Source organism: Suillus paluster (assembly GCF_016628075.1).
Source record: "Suillus paluster strain FC165 chromosome Unknown EDB91scaffold_188, whole genome shotgun sequence".
NCBI lineage: Eukaryota > Fungi > Basidiomycota > Agaricomycetes > Boletales > Suillaceae > Suillus > Suillus paluster.
Genome location: NW_024537748.1, coordinates 16,379 through 28,203, shown reverse-complemented (window position 1 = coordinate 28,203; position 11,825 = coordinate 16,379). Strand labels below are relative to the sequence as shown.

General features: G+C 46.5%; 3 protein-coding genes across 3 annotated transcripts; all 3 read left to right on the top strand.

Moving 5' to 3' along the window:
- Nucleotides 1-174: 174 nt before the first annotated feature.
- On the top strand, nt 175-921 carry EDB91DRAFT_1064283 (ferritin-like superfamily; the record flags this gene model as incomplete). Its single annotated transcript, XM_041314677.1, has 2 exons — nt 175-679; nt 728-921. The coding sequence occupies 2 exons, from the start codon at nt 175-177 to the stop codon at nt 919-921; spliced, it is 699 nt and encodes a 232-aa protein (XP_041169414.1).
- A 1,053-nt stretch (nt 922-1,974) lies between these two features.
- EDB91DRAFT_1274893 (uncharacterized protein) lies at nt 1,975-4,076 on the top strand (the record flags this gene model as incomplete). Its single annotated transcript, XM_041324640.1, has 9 exons — nt 1,975-2,077; nt 2,130-2,198; nt 2,248-2,375; nt 2,442-2,594; nt 2,658-3,131; nt 3,179-3,331; nt 3,394-3,582; nt 3,640-3,809; nt 3,862-4,076. 9 exons carry the CDS (start codon nt 1,975-1,977, stop codon nt 3,947-3,949), a joined length of 1,527 nt encoding a protein of 508 aa, XP_041169413.1. The 3' UTR covers nt 3,950-4,076.
- Nucleotides 4,077-4,085: 9 nt separating this feature from the next.
- EDB91DRAFT_1256382 (uncharacterized protein) lies at nt 4,086-4,514 on the top strand (the record flags this gene model as incomplete). Its single annotated transcript, XM_041324146.1, has 1 exon — nt 4,086-4,514. The coding sequence occupies one exon, from the start codon at nt 4,086-4,088 to the stop codon at nt 4,512-4,514; it is 429 nt and encodes a 142-aa protein (XP_041169412.1).
- Between the last annotated feature and the right edge of the window lie 7,311 nt (nt 4,515-11,825).

Genomic DNA, 11,825 nt, shown 5'->3' with positions numbered 1-11,825 from the left:
CTGTTTGTGTAGTGCAAGGTATTACTTTGTGTGCCCGTGCACATCTTTAAGTCGAACGTAGTCATAGTAAGCCGCTGAGGCCCAGTGCTCTTATGGCTTCCAAATCATGATGGAGAATATTCACTCAGAGACCTACTCACTCCTCATCGACACTTACATCAAGGACCCCCAGTAATGCTCGATCTTCCTCACTTTGTCTCACATGTCCTCACATTCTTTGCCACATCTGATGGGATTGTTAATGAAAACCTCATTGAACATTTCTCCAATGAGGTCCAGGCCGCTGAGGCCCTGTGCTCTTACAGCTTCCAAATCATGATGGAGAATATTCACTCAGAGACCTACTCACTCCTCATCGACACTTACATCAAGGACCCCCAGCAACACGAATACCTGTTTGACGCCATGGAGACTATTCCATGTGTCAAGTGCAAAGCTGACTGGGCAATCCAGTGGATCTCTGATCAATGTGCCACCTTCGCTGAGCACTTGGTTGCCTTTGCTGCCGTCAAAGGCATCTTCTTCTCCGGTTCCTTCGTGTCCATCTTCTGGCTCAAGAAGCACTCGGAGACCTACTCACTCCTCATCGACACTTACATCAAGGACCCCCCAATGCACCCTGACACTGTCAAGTGTATTATTACTCAGGCTGTTACCATCGAGCAGGAGTTCCTGATGGGTCCATCATTTCAATCACCTTACCCTTCTTACTGGACTGTCTTTCCAGATGCTCTCCCTGTTGGCCTCGTTGGTATGAACACCGAGCTCATGTGCCAGTACATCGAGTTCATTGCAGATCGTTTTCTGGGCCATGATGAGGGTATGCACACTGACTTTGCATGCGTGCTCTTTAGCCACCTCAAACATCGTCCACACCCTGACACTGTCAAGTGTATCATTACTCAGGCTGTTACCATCTGAGCGAACTGCCCACGCAAATAGGAGACTGCCAAGCGCACGACGATAGTGAGTGCTCAAGCAAATCGGACAGCGTGTGGAGCTCATGTGGAGCACAGACAGGAGAGTCATGTGAATTAGTTCCGCGGGATCAAATGTTTCGTCCTTACATATATTAGATAGATATTAGATGTATATCCATGGGTTTACCTGTGCTAATGCCTAGATGACAAGCCTGGTCGATAAGTTCACACAGAAGCATCTCCACGAGGCTCTTTGCAAGCAAAGCTGTCCCAGCAAACAAGATTGTATTTCTATTCGGGTTCATTCTGGACGCTGTTGAGAGCAGAATTAGTAGTATCAGGTGGGTTGGTTACATGTCGGCTCCGTGCAACGGAGCTTGCAAAAAGATGTTGTCATACCTCGGCGTCAGAAGGTTCATTTCGGTAGATGGTGCAGGTACAGAGTAAGACCATTACCAGCGCTGGTGGGCAAATGAATGGATGCGCACTAAGACTACTCGGTGAGGCTGTGTTAAGTTAAAGTTTGTGACCATAGACTCACTGAATAGCAAACTAAGCCTGACAGGGAAAGGGTCAACCCTGGCGCTATATTATGATACATAAACGCTGCTTTAAATTGTGGGTCTGAGTTTATTCTAACTTACACTTAAAAAATTCACTCACCTTTCCAAGTCCAAAGTCATTTGTTGCAGTCTTGCAGAGCAGAAAGACAACTACACATTCATTTTATCTTTTTTTTCGCCCCTTTTTACCTGAAAATTAGACTGCCAGGAGTTCAATGGAGTCAAGTTCATGCCGTAAGTGTTTTTTCATACCAACAAGGTTGAAAAGACTCACTTGGTGCAAGCACACCGAAAAGCCAAGGACCAAGCCCTAGAAAACCCAGGTAAGTACTATACATCCTACATTACTAGTAGATGTTTCGGGGTACTACTCACACCTCAGTGTGGCAATCCCTCCGAGGCGGCAAACAGTCACACAAGCGTAAACTTTCGGCCACAGGTGAAGTTGGACCTGCCTCAAAACAGGCGAAGTCGGGCAAAAGCAAGTCACAATGACTATTTTGCAGTATCAATTACTTACATGTCTAGGTCATGCTGGAATGAAAGTAGCGGTACCACCTAGTATCAAAAACAAAAGAGGTCACAAAAGCGCCAGTAAGTCTCAACTCCCACAAACATATTACAACCTTGCTCACAGATAAATCAGAACAATGGATATCTTCTCCAGCTTCGGATTCACAGGTGGAAGCTATGCAACCTTTGCGGTCCAAGAGAGGTCAGCATCGCATGTTGCCACGTAACACTTACTAACATGCAGATTGTAGCGCGCAGGCTAGCTGTCGACTCGGAATCAGAACCTGAGTCAGATACTAGCAAGCACAGTGTGGAGTCCAATGCATCTGCAAGTGAGATGGAGCCGGCAGAGAGCATCGCTAAGACTTTATTTGGAGAAGTGAGACTACTACTTTACATTTGACTTGGATTACACCTGATCATATTCACTTAACCTTCATATTAGGTTCCCACAGTTGCTGATTCAGACCGCCAGAAAAGGCCTCATGAGAGACAACTGGCTGCAGAGGCTCAGAGCTCATCAAAGACTCCTCCTCCACCCATTTGGGGCTCACAGTATAGGCCTTCGAATGCAAGGGGGAAAAAGCTTGCAGCGGAGGTAAGTATTTTTTGCTATGTACTCTGAGCTGTGACTAATAGTAATACTTGGCTTGCTCAACAGATCCCCATGTGGGACCCAATCATGACGAGCTCATCATTTGAGTTGCATGTTCCCGCCACACAGACTAACAAGAGCCACAGGTCCAAATCTACAGTACTTGAAGATGAGCTTGAAGACGACCATAGTCTCAAATCTGAGCTGTACAGTGCTGATGAATCTCCGAGTCAGGCTGAGCTCCCCAGCATCCAATCCAAGGAAGTGTCTCTTCAAGTTGACCCCACAGCATCTCTTGTTTACACGAAGACTGGGTCAGTACGACTCACCGGCCAGAACACCAAACTTCATAATGTGATGCAGCATGGTATTCTCGAGGTCAAGGCATACATTGCCTTTGAGCACAGATACCCTGAAATTGCGGCAAGGAATGTATATGCACAGGAAATACTGCTGAAGGCCGCACGGTACCACAATACAGTGCCGATTGAGAAACGGATGCAGATTGATGATGGCTATGTGTCAGCCCTCACAAATCTAGTCAGTGTTGTATCTTTACTGCGAATTGATGTTGATGTCAGCCATAGATCGATGCTTGCGCTAGTCTATTTCGCAGCGAGATCAAGGATGTGGCTAGCAAGAATGTTTTAGGTTACTTCCGGCTCAGTGGTGCTGCCAGCGACACAATCCTTGATCGGCTTCTTGCCAATCATTCATACATTTTTCCGCAAACATTTGATGTTAGTTTTTTTTTGCACGAAGTTGACATTGTGCTGACAACATCACGCTGTTTAAGGTGCAGGGTCTTCCATCGCCGAACCGACAGAAGCCATATCAAACGCAGCCTGTGTTCCTTGTTTTATACGAGGTATTCTTCAAACAATTGAGGTCCGTCGGTGCGCAGTTTGGACAGCGCTTCCTCAATATCGCAAAGAACAAGAGTGGTCGCCCACAGATCCCTATCCCCATGATGGCTATGGTCTGCACCGCTGTAAGTACCGCTATGTTTGTACTCATTCATTCATTAACTTTCTTTGTCACTAACTAGATTCGTGCCATCCTTCTCGCGAAGAAGAACAGGTCGAGTGATGATTTTAAGTTCACCGGTAACCAGTTTTTCGATATCTATACTCACCACGTGTCATTGTTGGAGAGGATTCAGACAACAGCACCCGTCAAGTTCCACAAAATGATGGCTGATATATACGAGGAAGTCAAGTAAGTTTGTGCCTGAGTTGGTGGCATATCACTGATTTAGCATTATTTACAGTCGCTTCCGTCACAGCATTACTGGAGTCTATGATCAAGATGATCAAAGCCTCTCATTTTTGGACTTGGAGGGCATGAAGGACGAGTAGAGTGTTCCGACACGGAAACATCTGATTTTCAAAGCCATCGTCTAGTAACCGTATTCACGTATATCTAACCACCACTTGCTCATTTCGTCGCACCTATTTCATCGATATGTTATTGCATCGATACCCCATTTTAATAATGAATAATTTGTTCCTGTACTCTCTAAGGGTGAAAAGTCTGTCCACTCAGAACAATGTTGGCATTGACACGGACCTGGCGACAGATCTCAATGCAAATTTCACATGGACACCTCCACTGGCAAGCCGAAGCCAGGTTGACAACGAGCTGGAGGGGCCGGAAAGCTTAACGGAGGATGAGGTTGCAGCTGCCTTTGATGAGATTGAGCAATGCATTGCGGAATTCCCATCAGCTATTGATCCCCAGCTGGAAGGGTACGAGATCTTGGCGGGAAAGGTGTATGACATCACCGAGCTGGAACAGGTTGACAAAGGAATTGTCCCCACAGCTTTTGAAGATGATGTTCAGCAGGTGGGATCTGACTCGGAGGATGGTTTGTCTTGGGACATGCAGTCTCTATTGACTATGAAGGGTGTCTCGTCAATGTAATAATCAGTAGTATTATGCAACATTGATGCAACGTGTCTGGGAGTTTTGCCAAGTTTTGCCAGTGCGCCAAGTGCCAGTTGTGCCGGCACTTGGTCACAACTCAGCTCAAAGTAGTTTTGCCCCCTACACGTGCACGAGCCCACACCCATTGTGCCTTCGGCACAGGAAGCAACTTCACAAACTTAATAATTAACAATTGATAATCATAGCAGAATTTTGAAAATTTTGAAATAAATTACATTTTTGAGCAGTATTCAGGATTTTGACAAAAGTAAAGGTACAATCTACTACACAACATAAAAGTACATAATATGTAAATCAATCAGCAATAGAATCAGTCAGTCCTCTAAGTACTTCTGTATACACAACATTGGTCGTCTTTGTGCCTTCTTCATGCTCTGGGAAAATAGCAAACACTCTCTCTGGATGAGTGCAGCGAGACAAAGCCACATAAAGCTGTCCATGACTGAAGACAGGAGTACGCAAATCAAGGCCAACCCACTTGACACTCTGACCTTGAGCCTTGTTGATTGTCATGGAAAATGCAAGACGAACAGGGAATTGAAGCCACTTGAGAGGAATGGGGTTTTCTTCAGAACTCGCCTCCAGAGTCATCCGAGGAATCAGCACGGTGTTCTGATCTTGATGCCGAGCTTCATCATTTCCATCCCTAAGAATGTGACACCTGAGGACGCGCGTGGTCCAAGACAGGAGGATCATGCGAGTTCCATTATAGAGTCCCTGTGAGGGGTCCAAGTTGCACAAGAGCATCAGAGGAACACCTGCTTTGACCTCTAATCTGTGCAAAGGAAAGCCTGATGGGGTGAGGGTATGAAGGAACTCTGCAGGGATGTAGTCATAGTCTTTCTCAGTGACTGAGTCTGTGCTGGTGAAGACTGCCTTTTCTCCAGGGAATAATTGAAGAATTGTGGTATTGATTTCATCCACATCGGTGTTCTTTGCAGAGAGGATGGTGCGATCAAGGAAGTAGGAATCATTCAAGGGAGGATGGTTAGGGAGCAGAATTTCAGAGTACAGGGCATTGATGAGAGACTGCACATTATTGTTGCCACAGCGTGCAATGGGGAGGGTCACTGTGCCATCTCCATCTGTGCCCTTACCAGCTCCGATCTCAAGGAGCACCTGCACAAATCGATCGGAATCAGGATCTTGACCCAGACGCATATTTCTCTTGAGGTGGAAGATATGAACCTTGGACCAGAGACGAGATCTGCAAAAGGTAGCACCCACTATCTGCTCCCTGGATCCATGAGGCACCACCGGCAGTGTCTGTCTGAAGTCTCCTCCAAAGAGCATGGTTATTCCTCCAAAGTCAGCATCGATGTTCAGAAGATCGCGCAATGTGCGATCAAGGCATTCCAGGTTGTGACGGTGTAGCATAGGAATTTCATTGCAGATGATTAGACAGGTGGCCTTGAGAAGCTCATGGACAACATCTCCTTTATTGATGTTACATGAGCTATCCTCATGAATGGGAATGGGGATCTTGAATCGCGAATGAGCTATACGTCCGCCTGGCAGGAGGAGAGAAGCGATTCCAGAGGAAGCCACACATAGGACGATCTTGCCTTCAGCACGGATTTTTGAAGCGATGAGTTTGCAGAGATATGTCTTGCCACATCCACCTGCACTATGGACGAAATATGTATGTCCAGGTCTTTGGTCATTACAATGCATTGCATCATCAACCACTGCATCAAAGACCGCCCTCTGCTCTTCATTGAGAGAAGGAACTCCTCTATCCACTATCGCCTGAAGATCCTCCGGGTCATACTGGAGTTGCTCAGCAATCAGCTGGTTGCCCTCAATGGCCCCCCATCTTGCTGCCATTTGAGGTACTGGCATGTGAGGAATGGCTTCCAAAGACTTTCCATTTTTGCAAAGCACATTATTGATGAAATAGAGACTGTAGTCATGAATGTCGTGTTCAGTAGGGTTGGGCATGTTATATGGATTGCGAGTGAGATGGGGGCGCAGATCATCACAGAGATTGTCCTTGAAGCGGTTCCAAAGCTCTTGAGGGCTTGTAGGGTTGCAGTGGAGGAGGATGATGGCAAAGAGATTATGCAGACCATACCCAGTGCGCATATGAGAGGCATCCTGCAAGCACTGGATCCATTCATTATCATCATCAAGCAGACCCCTTTGCTGACATGCATCCTTGAAAGTCTGGCAGAGAACACCATCGACAGTATGAAGGTGTTCATAGGAGGTAGCCCCTTTGAAAAACAAAACACGGTAAGTTTGATTGATAGAAATTGTTCCAGACATCATACCTTTTGTCACAGTCAAAAGCAATCTCAGATAGAAGCGCTCTCCAGAGCCAGGTGCAGCAGCATACATTCTTCCAATTGCTGCTCCATACTGGCGTGTCTTCCAGGCATTCTTGGTCCACACGAATTTTGAGGGAAAGTCTTGGTAGAGGTGGTCATGGGCTCCAGCTGCCACCAAGTCGGCATTGACATTGGCTTTGAACCATCCAGTGAGGCAAGTCTCCCTGGCTGCTGCATGCTCAAGAACGTTCTGGGCATCTTCTGCAGGGTCATAGACCACCATTTGTTCATTTGGGAGATGAACTGGCAAGCGGTAGACGGAGGGCCATTCATAATGCATGGAAAATTCAAAGATGCACCATGCAGCCTCATTCGAGCTGATATATCTGGAGTCAAGATAGGATTTGACCTCATCCACCGCTCCTCTCATCTCCAAAGTGGCGCGGTCGTTTCCTTTGTAGATGTACTTGTGGATATATTTGACAGACTTGATAGAAGCACAGACTTCCAGGTTGATGTGGCAGTTGAATTCCACCAGCAGTTGTGGGGGGTGAGGAACAACATCTTTGTTGGTGAAGACATTGTCGTTCTTCTGGATGGTGCAGCCATTATCAGGTCTTGCATACTCTGGGTAGCCATCTTCCTTCATGGATGTCTGGGGACAGAATGACTTTGGAAAATGTTTTTTGCACCGTCCATTCTCCAAGCAATGCTGTGGAGTGCAAGGGCCATGAAGCATGTATTTTTCGACAGCCTCGTAGAGTTGGGGGTGAATGTTTCTATCAGGAATCTGGGCAGAGATGAATGAATGAATCTGTTCCACTGTGCGTATCTTGTCGTTTGGATCCAGGAAGATGAGGAGATGCATGTGAGGCAGACCACGTTTCTGATATTCAATGGTGTACACCAATCCTGCAACCTTTCCATAGTAGCCTTTGCGAACCTTCTTCAAGAGGGCCTGTTGCTTTTGATAGAACACTCGAGCCACCAAATCTGGACGGTCCACAGCACTTTGGCCTGTATAAGTGATTGTCAGCAATGAAGTTATAAATAATGCGTTGAATATGAATTCTTACCTGGCAGGAGATTCTCGGTGATCTCAGGCCAACTCCCATTTGCAGTCATTGTTAGGAAGAGATCAAGCTTTTTGCAGGCACGGCAAATGGCCAAAGAGTCTTGAAGTAGCTGATGCATGTACCGAGGGCTCCCAGTATGAGAGGAGGGAAGAATGATGGAACGACCTGTCTGAGCCAAATCATCCACACCATCATTAAGCACATTGTCTGTCAAACCCCGGTAACAGTCTGCCCGGAGCTGCTTTTGGTTGTTCCGAACCCAGTTCAACTTACTCTGCTCAATGGATGCCCATGCATCAACCACATACTGCTGGAAAAGTCTTCCACCACAAAAAATGTTGTTGTGGTCCATGTGAATGGGGTGAGGATGAAGGCGATAGGCATAATACAGCAGCTGGGTGACTTTTTTTGAGTGTGTGGCAGGTTCACCCTCTCTAACATTGAGAGGGATATCAGAATGCCAGCCCTCCTTGCCAGAAGGAAAGAGAAGGACATAGTGAAGAGTTGCATATGCATGGCTAAGCTGGCTCATGCGCTGAAGTTGACCTCCTTGAAGTCGCAAGACAATATTGTGTTTGTCAGACACCTCTTCAGATCCATCTCCAGGAATAATCACAGCAATTTCATCGGCAGTGGGAAGATTATATCTTCGACCATCTGAGCCCTCCTGGAAGTGAATGCGTACACGAACATCTGTGTGCTGCTCTGGAGGCTTCTCTCGCATGACTTGATAGGCCTGTTTATAAAGAGGAGCATAGGGATGGCTTCGATACAGCATGTCATGGAGTGCTCTGAGAATGCGACAATCAAGACCTTCATTTCCAGGTCGGTTGGCACGGATGTCGGTGGCTTCATCAGGATCATAGATATAAAGTTGGGCATACAATGGCTGACGACCTTCTGGAGGCATAAGACTGCCCATGAGGTGATGGAGGGATCCATGGATATGAAAAGCATTTGGGCCGGAGCCTTGAAGAGCATTGTCCTCGATATTGACGCCCACTGATGTAAATGCAAGAGAGCTGTTATACTGACGAATCTTGGAGACAAATGTTCGGTCTGTATACGCCTGCTGCAGCTCGGGTGGCCATGCTGGAAAGGGTGGAAGGCTGACTTTGCCCTGCAAGCAGCACATGCCAAAGTGTGGATTTCGTAAAGAGGAGTCAGAGAGTCTTTCGCATGCAAAGTGCCTTGCGTGGCAGTTGGGACACTCTACATCAAGGGGACCAAGAGTATGACGGGCAATAGGCTCTGCATATGGTCGACCTCCACCATGGATAGGAAGATTCTGAGCAGGTGCCTGGTTGGCATGCTCCTCATCTTCTGCCTCAGATCGCTGGCGATCTTCCTGCTGCCGATTTCTCCTTCTTTCCTCATCATCTTCGTGCTGTTCTTGAGATGCTGGATCATTATATTCACGTAGTGCTGCTTCTAGATGCACTTCTGCCTGTTGATGTGCTCGCAGAAGATCCTGCTGATGATCTCTTTGTTGCTGCTGCCGGCGAACAAATTCCAGATTGCAAAGATATGTTTGTTGAGCTCTCTCCTGTTGCACGTGAAAGGCCTCTTGATCATCCTGGGCCTGTCTACGAATACGCTCAGCTTCTTGCTGCCGTAATTGCTGCTGAAGCTGTTCCTGATGCAATGCCTCCTGTGCTTGTCTATGAAGCAATTCATTTCTAATCCTCTCGTTTTCTATTTCCTCTGCCTGTAAATGGTGTTGAAACTGAATATTGAATGGTTGATAATCTGGTTGAGGTGGTGCGGGTAATGGTGGTGCAGGGTTAGGAGCAAAGTAGTGGAGAGGATTTTCAAAGTTGTGAGGACCAACTGCACCCTCATAATGAATAGGGCCATACATGGGAGGGGCAGGAGGAATTACAGGTTCGTTAGGGATGTGAGGTTGCTGTGGTGGCTGCATCCCAGCTGCCATGAGCTCTGCCTGTGCCTGCTGTCTTATCTCATCTCTTTCCTGTTGCCGACAAAGATTACGCTGACTGGCGTCTATCATTATGAGCTGCATTCATTTGCTCATTCAAGCATGCATTATAATCAACCCGAGGAAGACGATGAGCATGAGCATGCTCCACATGTGCAATCACATTTCGTGGCCAAGCCGGGATACTGCCCAACTGGTAGAGGTTGATATGGAAAGTCAGGGGGAGGTTGCCATGCAAAAGGTCGTGGAACTGGCCCTGCTTGTGGCAAATTAGCTGGCATGAAATTTGGCTGTGGTACAGGAGGTGGAGGCCTGTCCTGAACAGCATGCCGACAACTGTGTCTACTGGGAGATGTCATTTGAAGTCGATTAAGTCTATCATGTTCGCATTGGGAGTGTCGATCACGTTCTGGTGTTGTCTGTTGCAAATTTCTAAATGGTGCAAAGTGACATGCAGACATTAGCATCATGCACCTTATATGCATAGCGATATATAGTCAGTGACTCATGGGACAGGTAGATTCTGATCCATGTTCACAATTTTTTATTCAAACAGTTGTTTAGCAAGTTCAAAATGAGTTGCCTGAACTCATTAATCAAGTCAGATTGTTGCACATTTCTATCATTGTTGTTGAAACCCACAAAAGGTGTATTACACTTTATTACACTTGGCCGCAGGGGAAGGCAATTTCACTCAAGAATGCAATTCAAAAGCAGCAGCCGAGTTGTGTAATCAATTGTGTAACCAAGGTTCTATTATTGCTTTTGCTAATCTCGATGCCAATTCCCCCAAGGTAGGAATCTTACTCTGTTTGTCCGTGTTTTGTGCGGAGCGCAGTAGGCGTGGAGATTACTGTCCACTATATCGCGTTTGGAAGGAATTTTGGACTCTGTAGAATTTAGCCTCTCAAAATCTCAATCTCACTTTTTTTGAAGTTTTTTCTCAACTCAACCATTAGCAAGCTCAAGCGAGAAAACCACGCGAAATTTCTAAATCAAGGTTTAAGCGAGCTAAGCGTTCCCATGTGGCCTTAGCGAAATACGCGTCTCCCACACACAGCCACAAAACCCGTCTCCCTTTCTTCTTAGACTAGCCCAAGCCCGTTGTGCCTTTGGCACAGGAAGCAAGCAGAGCACTTCGTGCTCTGCTGGAGGCACCTTCGGTGCCTTGTCTCACTGTGTCTACATATTATTTAGTTGTGTAAAATCAATCATTTCTTACATCTTACATCTAAAAAATTATATAGTTTTGTTTTAGTTATGGGATGTTGCACAAACAGTTTGACTGAAGGTTACCTGGGACACTGGCTTGCAATCCTGTGGCCTCGTGCCTTGGCCAGCAGGATGCAAGCCAGTGTCCTAGGTAACCTTCAGTCAAACTGTTTGTGTCTTGCTACTGACTCATGCCTTTCCCCTCAATTCTCCCATCTCCCATCTCCCGTGTCCCATGTCCCGTGTCTCGTGTCCCGTGTCTCGTGTCTCGTGTCCCATTGTCTCGTGTCTCATGTCTCGTGTCCCATGTCCCGTGTCCCATGTCCTATGTCCTGTGTCCCATTGTCCTCCTCTTGTCCTCTCATACTCTCATCGTCCTCCCATTCCCCTGTCATCCTCCCATCCTCCCATCTCCCTATTCACCCCATTTCTCCATTCTCCATCTTCCCATTCCCATGTTTACCCATTGCCCATTTTTCCCATCTTTATATTTTTGCATTTTTGCATTTTTCATATTTTTCTATTTGCTTGGTGTTCTTTTTCTATCCTATTGTGGCTACATTTTTATGTACACACAACTACAGTACATATACATCATTGTTGTTGGAGCCACCTGCCAAATCAGTCAACCCTTACATACTAATGGACGAAGGTTTGCGCAAATTTCAAACACCGCTTGACAGAACCACATGGTATTCCCTTTTTCAGCGCTCCAAGGGAGAAGGGATTCAAACAACCGACGCAAGCGAAACAACCGAAACAACCGACACCATGTGGGCTACGTGAAAAT